This window comes from Nerophis lumbriciformis, linkage group LG02, assembly GCF_033978685.3.
Source record: "Nerophis lumbriciformis linkage group LG02, RoL_Nlum_v2.1, whole genome shotgun sequence".
In the NCBI taxonomy this organism is placed as follows: Eukaryota; Metazoa; Chordata; class Actinopteri; order Syngnathiformes; family Syngnathidae; genus Nerophis; species Nerophis lumbriciformis.
The window spans coordinates 56,761,499-56,777,500 of NC_084549.2; the positions used below are offsets into that span (position 1 = coordinate 56,761,499).

At 36.6% G+C, this 16,002-nt stretch overlaps 1 protein-coding gene across 4 annotated transcripts in view; it reads left to right on the forward strand.

Moving 5' to 3' along the window:
• The first annotated feature begins 4,047 nt into the window (after positions 1–4,047).
• Positions 4,048–16,002, forward strand: part of cep170aa (centrosomal protein 170Aa) — a 101,849-nt gene continuing 89,894 nt past the window's right edge. For all 4 annotated transcript variants that reach the window (XM_061965235.2, XM_061965262.2, XM_061965244.2 and 1 more), the window contains exon 1: positions 4,048–4,466. In XM_061965235.2, the coding sequence (XP_061821219.2) occupies positions 4,293–4,466 (174 nt within the window). In that variant the 5' untranslated portion in view covers positions 4,048–4,292. The remainder of the gene's footprint in view (positions 4,467–16,002) is intronic.

Consider the following 16,002-nt stretch of genomic DNA (forward strand, 5'->3'; position numbering starts at 1 on the left):
TAGATCTTAGTTAAAAGTATTAGTATCTAATGTTACCAACTGGGACTGCTTCAAGTGATCAGTTCATAGCATTGAGGACAAACAACATACTCCGCCCCTCTGCCGGTACGTACAAGTCACATAACCAAGCGTCTTTGAATTGGGAATAGTTTTACGTCGTGACGTCAAAGTGCCAATTTTTTTTTTCTTATTTGAGATTTTACAAAATGACACATGTCCGATAATGGCTTTTTGCCGATATTCTGATATTGACCAAACCCTTAATTACTGATACCGATATCAGCCAATACCAATATATACGGTCGTTGAATTAACACATTATTATGCGTAATTTGGGAATAAGCGGTAGAAAATGGATGGATGGATATGCCTAATTTGGACAACCAGGTATGGTGAAGATAAGGTCCTTTAAAAAAAATAAAAAAAATAAATTAAATAAGATAAATAATAAGTTGATTGGCAACACTAAATTGGCCCTAGTGTGTGGATGTGAGTGTGAATGTTGTCTGTCTATCTGTGTTGGCCCTGCGATGAGGTGGCGACTTGTCCAGGGTGTACCCCGCCTTCCGCCCGATTGTAGCTGAGATAGGCTCCAGCGCCCCCCGCGACCCCAAAGGGAATAAGCGGTAGAAAATTGATGGAAATTAAAAACATTTTCTTGAATAAAAAATAAAGTAAAACAATATAAAAACAGTTACATAGAAACTAGTAATTAATGAAAATGAGTAAAATTAACTGTTAAAGGTTAGTACTATTAGTGGACCGGCAGCACGCACAATCATGTGTGCTTACGGACTGTATCCCTGCAGATTGTATTGATCTATATTGATATATAATGTAGGAACCAAAACATTAATAACAGAAAGAAACAACACTTTTGTATGAATGAGTGTAAATGGGGGAGGGAGGTTTTTTGGGTTGGTGCACTAATTGTAAGTGTATCTTGTGTTTTTTATGTTGATTTAATAAAAAAAAACAAAAAAAACGATACCGATAATTAAAAAAAACAGATACCGATAATTTCCGATATTACATTCTAAAGCATTTATCGGCCGATAATATCGGACAGCTCTAGACGTAACTATACATTGTTGTTTATAATAATGTTTTTGGAACAATTGCTATAACACATTTGTTTTTAAATCAAATGTAATGAATAAAAACAGATGCATGCTATCAAAACTATGTTTTGGCGTATGATTAGTTATTGACAGAAAATTATGGAGTCAAATTACTCTGCCAAAACTCCACACAAAAAACACTTTTCTACAAGTAAATAAGTGATTTGCAAGTTTAAAAACAATTTTCCTAAGTTAAAACTTTTGGCAGTAATATTCCAGCGTTTAGGAAGTACCCACTTGCCTTCAGAGCAGCCGTAATTCACACTCCAGAACGACAGGTGGTGCTGCTGCGTCAATTTAAGGCCCTCAGAGACTGTTATTTGCACATGGTGCCGTCCGCCAAAAATAACAAAGAGCTTGGTGGGGAGTAAAAATGGCGAACAGAAGCGAGGGGGAATAATTTCAACCTGTAAGTTAACATATTTATTTTATTATCTCCTCAGTCATCATGGAATGTTATTTATGGATACCTCCGTGTTATGTTGTTATGCCTAGTGGTTAGCTGTGAAAACAGAGAGACAAGACAAGAGGCTTTGCAACCTTAAATTGAGTGAGCAGCACCACCTGTCGTAAGTGTGTGGATCACACAGGATGTGATTTGTTTTTAATTGTTTGAAGAATATAGTTTTTTTGATTGCAAATCGTTAGGCGTGAGTAAAAAAAAATGTTTGTGTGTTTGTAGAGTTCTGGCTGTAATTTCACTCCATAAATGTTTATTTCAGATGTTTGATGAAGAAAAAAATATATATATATAAATAATATATGTCTTTGTGTGTGTGTGTGTGTGTGTGTGTGTGTGTGTGTGTGTGTGTGTGTGTGTGTGTGTGTGTGTGTGTGTGTGTGTGTTAGGGGTGTGGGAAAAAACGATTCAAATTCGAATCGCGATTCTCACGTTGTGCGATTCAGAATCGATTCTCATTTTTAAAAAATCAATTTTTTATTTATTTATTTAAAAACATAAAAAAAAAAAATAATAATAATAATCAATCCAACAAAACAATACACAGCAATACCATAACAATGCAATCCAATTCCAAAACCAAACCCGACCCAGCAACACAGTGCCGGCCCAAGCCTCCATGGGGCCCTAAGCAAAATTTGATTTTGGGGCCCTCTATTTCTGCCAATAATATATAAATAATATATAAACTCATTGCGGCTCTGGCAGTGTTGTTTACATTATCCTATTGTCAGCCTGGCATGTCTTTACAAATGACATGTCATTTATAAAGATATGGGGGTGGCCCAGTTAAGAACATAAATAATACCAATGAATGAACGAATGATGTCCAGAGTGCCACATATGGTTCCTAATCTTAAAATGTAGAAAACATTCAGCTACAAGAGTGGCCTGGGGTTGAACAGTCCAAGTGATAAAGCTTTGTATTTACAGTAAAAGTGTCATCTTGTCTCATCAGTCTTGTACATATTAGTCTTTAATTACTAGTTTATATTTTTAGTTAATTGTTCATATTTAATGTTTACTTTGTACAAAGAGAGCGCAATCTACTGAAGTTAAATTCCATGTGTGTTAAACATAACTGGACAATAAAGCTGATTCTGATTCACTTTATTATTTTTGGTAACAAAAACCTGAAACAGCAATGTGCAAAAATGTTGACCTAAAATTGTGTTTTTGTACAATAATATATCTTTGATCATTTAGATATCATCAGTCAGACTCGTACATGCAAAAAATAAAAAATAATAATTTTTTGTTAATTGCTTTTGGGGGCCCCCTGGTGGCCGCGGGGCCCTAAGCAAGCGCTTAGTACGCTTATGCCTTGGGCCGGCTCTGCAGCAACACTCAGAACTGCAATAAACAGAGCAATTGAGAGGAGACACAAACACGACACAGAACAAACCAAAAGTAGTGAAACAAAAATGAATATTATCAACAACAGTATCAATATTAGTTACAATTTCAACATAGCAGTGATTAAAAATCCCTCATTGACATTATCATTAGACATTTATAAAAAATTTAAAAAAAGAACAATAGTGTCACAGTGGCTTACACTTGCATCGCATCTCATAAGCTTGACAACACACTGTCCAATATTTTCACAAAGATAAAATAAGTTATATTTTTGGTTCATTTAATAGTCAAAACATTTACATTATTGCAATCAGTTGATAAAACATTGTCCTTTACAATTTTATAAAAGCTTTTTACAAAAATATACTACTCTGCTTGCATGTCAGCAGACTGGGGTAGATCCTGCTGAAATCCTATCTATTGAATGAATAGAGAATCATTTTGAATCAGGAAAAAAAATAGTTTTTGAATCGAGAATCGTGTTGAATTGAAAAAAAATTGATTTATAATTGAATCGTGACCCCAAGAATCGATATTGAATCGAATCGTGGGACACCCAAAGATCCACAGCCCTAGTGTGTATATACAAATATAGTGTTTGTTTTCTGTTTTTTATCTGGGTTGCACTCACATGAAGTGCACATCCCTACACGTCAATGGGGACAGCCCTGTTATTGCAGACGCAGTACCGGCAGCACCAACGGGATTTCAGACGTGTCCAAATGAGACCAGGAAACCCGCCCAATCGGTTCTTGCTGACGGAACCTGTGGTCGAGTTGCTGGAAGTGTAGACGCAGGCACTGGTTTAAAACAAACGTCAAGTCGAATCCCATGTACAGATACGTTGTATGATTTATTTTTCACAGTAAACTAATCCGTATACTTTAGCGCCTTAGTGTTTTTATTTTGAAAGGCAAAACCGGAACTAGTGCTTTCCATTGTAACTGACTCCATCCAGGGCGTCCCTCCCTGGCTGCTGCCGGTGCATGCAAGCACTGAGCAGCCGTGGTGGAACCGCGGGAGTGGAGGCCGGAGCCAGACCGTACTGCGGCAGAAACGGTAGGCTCCATTCTCACACACACATCATTAGGGACGTGGAGGTTGGAAAACCTTTATTCAGAGAATATACAAAAAAAAAACCCGTCATTTTGCCAGGTTTAGTAGTCCACGTGAAGGTATAGCGAGAGAAAATGAAGAGAAGGAACGAAAGTGCTGATGCTTAAATAAGGATGCCAATCGATAAAACCGTCTACAAAAATAAAAAAAAATGGCGCATATAACTAGACTCAAGTGAAAGCTTATTTTTAATGTGGAAACAACAATTAGCTTAGCTGAACATTACCGACCAATTGATGGCGACCCTACAGAAGCTATTGTCATCATGCAAAGCGTCTACATTCTCTTCGTTCGCTGATTTTTTTTTTTTTTTTCAAACGCTGCCTTTTAACGTTTGTACTTCTGTGATTTGCCGGCGAAAGTCCCTTAGCCATTCACGGAGGATCGGATGCACCACAAAGGAGGAGAAGGTCGGTGACAAACACCGCAAGGCTTTGTGTCAATGGACACATGATAGCATCATAATGATGCTCTATGACTACATGTCGTCTAAGAGAGGATGCTTCAGATTGTTATAATATAATAGCTTCTTGACGACCCCCTCCTCCTTTTCTGTTTGTGGAAGCTTTGTTTTCCTGGAGCTAGCTGGCCTGCATGGATCTACTTCCTTTGTGCTCACAGTGACTGTCAATATACTCTAAACAGCTGCAAAAAAAATGGTGTGTTAAATGCATGCATTATAGAAAGACTATTCAATGAAATTGTCCACGGCGACATATTGTTAAAAAGTGGAACAAACTTCTCCCTGGATTCTTATTTTGTATATAAGACTAACGCAAAGCTTTGCTATACCTTCACAAATGGATAATATACCGGTAGTTCAAAAATAAAGTCATACATTTTAACAAAAACATTATTTTTTTACTATGATTATGGTGTTTGTTTAATAAAGGTAAAGTCCCAACGATAGTCACACACACTCGTTGACCCATCCCCATGTTCACCCCCCTGGGATGTGAGGGGAGCAGTGAGCAGCAGCAGTGGCTGCGCTCGGGTATCATTTTGGTGATTTAACCCCCAATTCCAACCCTTGATGCTGAGTCAAGGAGGCAATGGGTCCCTTTTTTTGTTGTTGTTGTCCTGTCCAGCTTCTCAGGCAAATCATATAGTTGATGTAGATGCCCATATCGGCTATTCAGATTTACTTTACAAAAGAGAAGTGTAGGATACTTCTCTTGTTGCCTTATTTGTATTTGACTTTATTAAATGTATTTATATTATCATTTGGTGCAGCCGGACCGGAGCAGGAGGGGATAGAAAGAGAAGAGAAAAAAAAGAAGACAGAGGGGGAAATTGTGGTGACAAGAGGGGGATTAGACAGAGAGACAAAAACAACAACAGCAAACACAACAACAACAATAGAGCAACATCAGCAAATATGTACAAATATGATGGTAAAAGTGATAGCAAATAAGCAGTTAGCGAAAATAAAAAATAATACAGAAATGACAATGAGCATGAGCAATACAAATACCATTAGAAATAGCACTATTGATAATGAACAATACCAATAATTTACCTTTATTATCAACAATACAGTTGTTCAAATGCAACAATACATATACGTAATGATAACTTGGGTCTCATTTTTTATAGTCTTTGGTATGACTCGGCCGGGGTTTGAACTCACGACCTTCCAGTCTCAGGCCGGACACTATCCACAAGGCCACTGAGCAGGTATTCCGAACATGCATACAATTACAATATGATACATCACTTAATTATTGTTTCTCATTACAGTATATCCGAAAAGGAGTAGAAGGAAGCAGAGCTTATTTATAGAATCCTACTCGTTTTCGTAGCATAGCAATTACTAACACATTTGTTACTAATTCCGTAACACAACAAATATTAAATAAAGGGAATAAATAAATAGACAAATGAGTAAATCATATAAAACATTAAATAATGTTATAATACATAAATAGCAAAGTAATTTATAGATCACATTATGAGATGAATAAGATTTTCCTCTTTTAATAGGGTTCAAGATAGAGATGTCCGATAATATCGGAAATGGCGAGAAAGAGACGAAAACGCGCTTGGTTCCACCTCCCTTTTTCTTTGCGAGGATACTGACTCATTCTTCATCTAAACGGGAACATAGCAAGATTCTATCATTCGGCATCCTACTGACAGCATTGATGTTTTATTATGTTTGTTGGCGCTCTCATGAAGTCGTAAGTGAGTAGTAATCAGTGTACCGTATTTCCTTGAATTGCCGCCGGGGCGGTAATTAATTTAAAACCTCTTCTCACTCCGGCGCTTACCAAAGGCATGCGGTAAATGCAAGCATGCGCTAATTATTTTAAAACCTCTTCTCACTCCGGCGCTTACCAAAGGCATGCAGTAAATTTAGGCCTGCGCTTTAAGTGTGATGTAAGGATACCATCATGAAAAGCACATTTAATTAAAAAAACGTTATTATGGTCTTACCTTTACTTATAAATGAAGTCCATGCACAGCTCCTTCTGAACAAAAAAAATCGATAAGTTGTTTATAGAAGTCTTCCTTATCTTTCTTCAGTTTTAAAAGTCTCTCTGTCTCGGTGGAGATATTCCTTTAAGTATTACCTCCTGCTTCGATTGAAAGTCCAGTTTAGAAAACTGTTTTATTTTAGATATGTAATCCTCCATGTTAGAAGTGCAAGCGAGAGGAAAAAATAAACGATCGCTGCTAACTGTTGCTGCTTGTTGTCACTTCTTCTGCAGCCGAGTAGTCGCAAGAAGGATCACTAGCGCCCTCTACCACCAGGAGGCGGGACTCATTTTATGACTCATATTTGACACACGCAGCTACGGTATATTAATAAAACATAGCTGCTTACTGTTTTTTTTTAGCATATTCAATAGCTTGGACCTTAAATCCTACTGAGTAGCTCTTTATCTTCTTCCCTTTATGCGATTTTAAATGATTGAAATCAGCCTCCTCCATTTTGAAAATGATGACGTGACGAGTTTGACCCGGAGGAAATTCTAGGCATATGCTAATTATTTTGCGAAACGAGTTTGACCCGGCGTTAATCCTGAGCCGGCGGTAATGCTAAGCACGCGCTAATTCTTTTGCGAAATGAGTTTGACCCGGCTGTAATTCTAGGCATGCGCATACAATATACCCGGCGGCAATTCAAGGAAATACGGTAGTTGGTCGAAAAAATATCGAACGTCATGATGTGTTTTTTGAAATTAATGCGCCATGTATGCTTAAAATGAGCCAAATATGTAAATGTTATTATAAATGTGCCTTTTACTACATTATATACTTACATATACGTATATACTTATAGCTTGTGTATAAAACCTTAATGGAGGTATTTGGATGTTTTTTAAGGGCTTTATAGGCAGAATAGAGCGACTCTTATAGGCTCCATTGTAAACTGACTTTTGATTGCATTTATTTACTATTTAGAATGCATTAAAAAAAGAAAATGTGTGTTCTTGTCTTATATAAGGATATAGGCGAAATTCCACCCAAAATTGCAGTTCCTCTTTAAAAACTTTAGTCAAAGTTCCTCTATATGACAAGATTGGAATATGTTACAAAAAATGTTAGATGCTGCCATGTTTTGAACTACTAAACTTGTGGGTTAGCATGCTACAATAACAATCAATTGTGTGCTTAGCGGCACAACGTCGTGTTCAATATGTGTTTGTTTTCATACAGCACTTTCATTTGGCACATTTTGCTTGAATCACATTCGATTCTGTTGAATAGGAGTTTATCAGCATGGCACTTTTTGACTTGGTTATATCGTCATTACCAGGGGTCCCCAAACTACGGCCAGCGGGCCGGATCCGGCCCCCCAGCATCCAAAATCCGTCCCACGGGAAGTCCCAAGTTAAATATTTTTTTAATTTCTAATTTTTAAATTTATTTATTTTTTTATCTTTTCTTTCTAATCCACTTTCTACCGCTTTTTACTCTCGGTGTCTCCTAGCCGCTCAGGCAAATCATATTGTCTAAAAATGAATTTTCATAATTTTCAATTTGCATATATATATATATATATATATATATATATATATATATATATATATATATATATATATATATATATATATATATATATATATATATATACATACTGTATATATATACAGTATATATATATATATATACAGTATATATATATATTTACAGTATATATATATATACTGTATATATATATATATACATAAACATATATATATATATATATACAGTATATATATATATATATATATATACTGTATATATATATATACTGTATATATATATACAGTGGGGCAAAAAAGTATTTAGTCAGCCACCGATTGTGCAAGTTCTCCCACTTGAAATGATGACAGAGGTCTGTAATTTTCATCATAGGTACACTTCAACTGTGAGAGACAGAATGTGAAAAAAAATCCAGGAATTCACATTGTAGGAATTTTAAAGAATTTATTTGTAAATTATGGTGGAAAATAAGTATTTGGTCACTTCAAACAAGGAAGATCTCTGGCTCTCACAGACCTGTAACTTCTTCTTTAAGAAGCTCTTCTGTCCTCCACTCGTTACCTGTATTAATTAATAAACCTGTTTGAACTGGTTATCTGTATAAAAAGACACCTGTCCACAGCCTCAAACAGTCAGACTCCAAACTCCACTATGGCCAAGACCAAAGAGCTGTCGAAGGACACCAGGAATAGAATTGTAGACCTGCACCAGACTGTGAAGAGTGAATCTACAATAGGCAAGCAGGTTGGTGTGGAAAAAATCAACTGTGGGAGCAATTATCAGAAAATGGAAGACATACAAGACCACTGATAATCTCCCTTGATCTGGGGCTCCACGCAAGATCTCATCCCGTGGGGTCAAAATGATCATGAGAACGGTGAGCAAAAATCCCAGAACCACACGGGGGGACCTGGTGTATGACCTGCAGAGAGCTGGGACCAAAGTAACAAAGGTTACCATCAGTAACACACTACGCCGACAGGGAATCAAATCCTGCAGTGCCAGACGTGTCCCCCTGCTTAAGCCAGTGCATGTGCAGGCCCGTCTGAAGTTTGCCAGAGAGCACATGGATGATACAGCAGAGGATTGGGAGAATGTCATGTGGTCAGATGAAACCAAAATAGAACTTTTTGGTATAAACTCAACTCGTCGTGTTTGGAGGAAGAAGAATACTGAGTTGCATCCCAAGAACACCATACCTACTGTGAAGCATGGGGGTGGAAACATCATGCTTTGGGGCTGTTTTTCTGCTAAGGGGACAGGCCGACTGATCCGTGTTAAGGAAAGAATGAATGGGGCCATGTCTCGTGAGATTTTGAGCCAAAACCTCCTTCCATCAGTGAGAGCTTTGAAGATGAAACGTGGCTGGGTCTTTCAGCATGACAATGATCCCAAACACACCGCCCGGGCAACGAAGGAGTGGCTCCGTAAGAAGCATTTGAAAGTCTTGGAGTGGCCTAGCCAGTCTCCAGACCTCAACCCCATAGAAAATCTGTGGAGGGAGTTGAAAGTCTGTGTTGCTCGGCGACAGCCCCAAAACATCACTGCTCTCGAGAAGATCTGCATGGAGGAATGGGCCAAAATACCAGCTACTGTGTGTGCAAACCTGGTAAAGACCTATAGTAATCGTTTGACCTCTGTTATTGCCAACAAAGGTTATATTACAAAGTATTGAGTTACATTTTTTGTTATTGACCAAATACTTATTTTCCACCATAATTTACAAATAAATTCTTTAAAATTCCTACAATGTGAATTCCTGGATTTTTTTTTCACATTCTGTCTCTCACAGTTGAAGTGTACCTATGATGAAAATTACAGACCTCTGTCATCATTTTAAGGGGGAGAACTTGCACAATTGGTGGCTGACTAAATACTTTTTTGCCCCACTGTATATATACATAAACATATATACATATATATATATATATATATATATATATAGTATATATATATACAGTATATATATATTTACAGTGTATATGTATATATATATATATATATATATATATATATATATATAGTATATATATATTTACAGTATATATATATATATATATACGGTACTGTATATATATATATATATATATATATACTGTATGTATGTATATATATATATATATATATATATATATATATATATACATATATATATATATATATATATATATATATATATATATATATACATATATACATATATATATATATATATATATATACATATATACATATATATATATATATATATATACATATATACATATATATATATATATATATATATATATATATATATATATATATATATATATATACACAGCCCGGCCCCCGGACAAATTTTTTTAACCCAATGCTGTCCACGAGTCAAAAAGTTTGGGGACCCCTGGTCATTACTCTCTTCCTGGCAGAAGTGCTTCAAGACGCTCAGATTTTAGGTCGCAGATTTCTTTCAGTTTTTCAACTAAACTTAGGTCTCGGCCCTGGCCTTGTCATTTATTGGCTGATTTGGATGTTTTGTTGGGCTCATCGTTCACGGTGGGAGGTAAAACCGGGATGCTGCTACGATTTGGGGCTTTGTGGTCAATGATGATGGCCTATCTTGTTTTTACATCAGCCTTTTTTTTTTACCAGAATTACATAGAAAAAAACCGTTTAGAAAATGTGTTGAGTGTTGAATGCACACTTCCAAAAAGGTAAACTTTTATGTGAACTGTATTTAGAATGATTGCAAAACTCTCTCCTTAATTACCAGCAATCTTTTTTATATTTCTCTTCCTCTTTACGTTGCACACCACTGACTCCTCAGCTGCAAGATTTTTTTGGGCTTCAAGCCATAGAATGTTAAGATAATACCAGTGCAGTCCAGCTTTTCCTCTCTCTCTTTCAATTTTCTCCTTCTTTCTCCTTCCTGTCCTCTCTGCAAATGTGGTCTGTGGCGGGCACGGCTGGGCGGGGTCAAGCGTCTCTGATGGGCGGTTGTATTTATTTATTTTTAAATAAACTATGTCAGTGTCATAGGACAGTTGTCACATCTTTTGCCTTGTTTCTGCAGTCAGACTGTTGAAGAAAGCACAGCTATGTTTTGAAATGTACAAGAATATAAACAACACAATGTTTTCTGTGTCGAGCTACAGTTGAGGGCTTTGTTGTGTTTTTCGCATGGCCTGCCCACAGCCATTGTGTATGGAAGGAAGTTTAGGAAATGACTACAGTTTTCTTCTTCTGTGGTGACGACATGTTTTTTTGGCACTGAAATCTCAGCTCACTTGCGTATTTAAGTCCAAACTTAGGTAAATTTATTGTACCAGTCTAAAAATAGCAACAGTGTATCTTCTTTCTGCAGTCTGCCCGTGTAGACTATGTTAAGTGTTTCCCTTACATTCATTTATTTATGGCTCTACCACAGTTACATTTGGACTAGGGCTGGGCGATATATCGATATGCGCGATATATCGTGGGTTTGTCTCTGTGCGATATAGAAAATGACTATATCGTGATATTCCAGTATGCGTTCTCACGCAGTTGCTTTTAGCTGCTGGCATTACACTACAGGCTCCTCTCACTCTTTCCCGTGTCTCCTTCTCACAGACAGCAAGTGCACCTTCTACACACGTCACATACTGTCACGTCATAAGTCACATACGTATACGCCCTCCTTGAGCAGAGAGGTAGCAGCATGGCTAACGTTAGCTGTGATGCTAGCGGTAATACGAGCGAAAGAAGGTGCAAATCTGGTAACAAATGAAGGAATAATTAATTCCCCCAAAAAACAGCAGGAGGTCCATCGTCTGGCGGTGGTTTGGCTTCAAGTGGGAATATGTCGAACAGACAACCGTAATTTGTCAAGTGTGGGGCGAAAGCGATGCTATAAAAAGTAGCATTACAGCTAATATGTAGCGTCATTTGAAAAGTCACCTGCTAGAGAATGAACAGTGCTTATTCCGCATGTCAACATCTCCGTTCGGTGCCACACGCCCACACCATCAAAATGCAAAGGCAAACATTTCCAAATCAACACCGTATGAAAAAAAATAGTGATTTTTTTAGTTGTGATTTCCTTCTCTGCATGAAAGTTTTACAGTAGCATATATTAATGCAGTATGAAGAAGAATGTTTTAATGTAGACACATAGAATCATCATACTGCTGTGATTATATGCATCAAGTGTTCATTCAAGGCTAAGGCAAAATATCGAGATATATGTCGTGTATCGCGATATGGCCTTAAAATATTGCGATATTAAAAAAAGGCTATATCGCCCAGCCCTAATTTGGACCACCACAAACAGAATTTTTGCTACCTATTAAGAACTCCCCACTTTAATGCACATTCTTATTTTTCACTGCAGATGATGACAGGTAATGTCCACAATAGGGTTGCACGATTAATTGAGGTTTTAATTAGTGCGATAAAGTGCAGAGTTGTTTATCAAAGGTCTCGATAAACAACTACTGTGCACAGAGGTCTCACTCTGTGCACAGTAGAATTAACTGAACGCAGTGAGACCTCTTTTCAATCATTCTTAATCTGCAATATGAGCCCATCAACAAAGACGGACGATCAAGAATGCCAGAACCTAGTTTTACGACTGGGGGAAAAAAATGGACTTTAACATGTTCAATATTAATTTAGGTAACATTTTTGCTTACACAAATGAAAGTCCATTTAATTTTTTGTTTACTTATTTAAAACAACAAAGTTATTTACCTTCCAATTACATTACAATGGTAAACAATTCTACAGTTATGAGAAATACAAGTTTATATCCTTTTAAATGGTTACTTGCATTATTATTATATATTATGATGACATTAAAAACACTGTATAGTACCAGTTATTTCTTCAGTTTAAGAACAGGATGTAGACAAAAGCGCTGAGTCTGTGTGTATAAAGGCAAATATGTTTTCAAGTTAATTCTTGCATATTGTTTTAATACAGGGGTCGTCAACCCAAAATGTTGAAAGAGCCATATTGGACCACAAATACAAAAAAGTAATCTGTCTTGAGCCGCAAAAAATTAAAAGACTTATATAAGTCTTATAATGATGGCAACACATGATGTAAGTAGCTAATTAGCTATATCAGCCTACTATCAAAATTACTATGTGTCACAGGCTGACGCAAATCTTTGTCGATAGAAATGTTGAAATATAAAATTTATTTTACACATTTTTACAACATTGGAAAACATTAGTAAAACTTCTCAGAAGGTGAGATAACTCCTGGAATGTCTTAGAATGGCCAAAGATTGTGTGTCAAAGTTTAAGGAAACGTCAGGCTGTCTACTAGTGGATTTATTACAATCTTTGCAAGCTGGGTAACGTTTGCTGTGGTCTGGAATAACATGGCACACAAACAACTATCAGACATGCAACCAATATTACAAACCCCGTTTCCATATGAGTTTGTAGTAGAGCTTTAACTTGCACTTACAGATGTAGCGACGAACTGTATTTAGTGACAGTGGTTTTCTGAAGTGTTCCTGAGCCCATGTGGTGATATCCTTTAGAGATTGATGTTGGTTTTTGATACAGTGCCGTCTGAGGGATCGAAGGTCACGGTCATTCAATGTTGGTTTCCGGCCATGCCGCTTACGTGGAGTGATTTCTCCAGATTCTCTGAACCTTTTGATGATATTATGGACCGTAGATGACGCTACTAGATGTTGAAATCCCTACATTTCTTGCAATTGCACTTTGAGAAACGTTGTTCTTAGACTGTTTGACTATTTGCTCACGCAGTTGTGGACAAAGGGGTGTATCTCGCCCCATCCTTTCTTGTGAAAGACTGAGCATTTTTTGGGAAGCTGTTTTTATACCCAATCATGGCACCGACCTGTTCCCAATTAGCCTGCACACCTGTGGGATGTTCCAAATAAGTGTTTGATGAGCATTCCTCAACTTTATCAGTATTTATTGCCACCTTTCCCAACTTCTTTGTCACGTGTTGCTGACATCAAATTCTAAAGTTAATGATTATTTGCAACAAAAAAAAATGTTTATCAGTTTGAACATCAAATATGTTGTCTTTGTAGCATATTCAATTGAATATGGGTTGAAAATGATTTGCAAATCATTGTATTCCGTTTATATTTACATCGAACACAATTTCCCAACTTGTATAGAAACGGGGTTTGTACATACAGATAATGTGTCATGAGACATGGAAAAACAAACTAAATACACAGAGGACATTAGTAAAGGAAATTAAATATACCTACAAACGAGGCATAATGATGCAATATGTACATACAGCTAGCCTAAATAGCATGTTAACATCGATTAGCTTGCAGTCATTCAGTGATCAAATATGCATGATTAGCACTCCAACAAGCCAATAACTGCAACAAAGCTCACCTTTGTGTATTCACGCACAGTATGAAACGTTTGGTGGACACTGGTTTAAATGTAACTTAGATATTGGGTTTCACTATGTGAAGCGCTTTGAGTCACTAGAGAAAAGCGCTATATAAATATAATTCACTTCACTTCACTTCACAAAATGAGACAAAGAAAGAGTGGCATGAAACACGTCTTTCTGTGGCAGCGTCGGAGAAAGTTATACATGTAAACAAACTGTTGAGTCACAGTGCACACAACGGTGAGTTCAAGTGCCGCTGAAATTAGTAGGACAAAATGGCGCTCGCCAAATACTCTCATCAGTGAAGCATAAAGACAAACATATTAAACAGTGGGATTTCTAACAATTAGGAAGGTTTGTGTCGTGTTTGTCCTCCTACAGAAATCATATTACAACAAAAAACATATTTTTCACCCCGTTTTTTTATCATTTTCATACATTTTCGAAAAAGCTCCATGGAGCCACCAGGGCGCCGCTAAACAGCCACATGTGGCTCTTGGGCCGCGGGTTGCTGACCCCCGTTCTAATGTGTGACACCTTGAGACAAGAATATGTTGATTGACAGTTTAAAAGTAACATGTCTTCTTTTCACTTGTTATTTTTGCATTTGTATGCATTTATATATATATATATATATATATATATATATATATATATATATATATATATATATATATATATATATATATATATATATATATATATATATATATATATATATAATAACAAGTGAAAAGAAGACATGTTACTTTTAATATATATATAAATTAAAATCACAAATCGAATCGCAATTTCGGAGAGAAAATTACATGTTTTTCTCAATCGTGCAGCCTAGTCCACAGTCTTCATAACAGTCATGGGCATTTAGGCAACACGTTCTTAAAACATTTCTGGGTTCTGAAAAGACCCTTCTCGGTATTGGGTATTTTATGTCCCTGGACATTTAGAGAAGTGTTGGAAAAGGGGCTTTTGACACAGTAGAAATGATATTGAACAGTCTGCGGTATTAGATACTAGAACTTCCCTTGTTATGGAACAACATGGGTGTTTCTCCATGTCTTCCTGCATTTAACTCTATGAAAAATAAATCCCGCACATCTGTTTTGGGGTGTTACTCACTCTTGCCCTGCTTGCTGTTATTTTGTGCTTCTCTCCACTGCAGCTATTGATTGCATATTTGTCCTCAAACCAGGCTCCACCATGATTCTTTTGTCAGGCTAACATTGATGTTCCCCATTTTTTACACCAGTATAACATCAAGCATGTTTTCTGAACTCCCTAGAGACGTGATCACATGCTCTGAAAGGCTTGAGGCCATGTCAGAAAAGTGCTTTGTTGTTGAGTTCTTGTTGCAAGGCCATTTTTTAGTTTTTTCAGTTCAAACACTTGCTAGGTTGAAATGTTAGTATGTCAAAATAACAATGACGGACAAAAGACATATCTATCTCATGGGTTGGGCATCGTTTGAATTTGGATGATTCCAGGTTCTTGTTTTGATTCCGATTCTTTTAAAAGGCAGGGTCAAAAATTCACTCTGAATTTCTCATTGGGCTATTTTCAATCAGTTTATAAAAAAATTGATGTAAACTTGAATATAAATGTTATGAT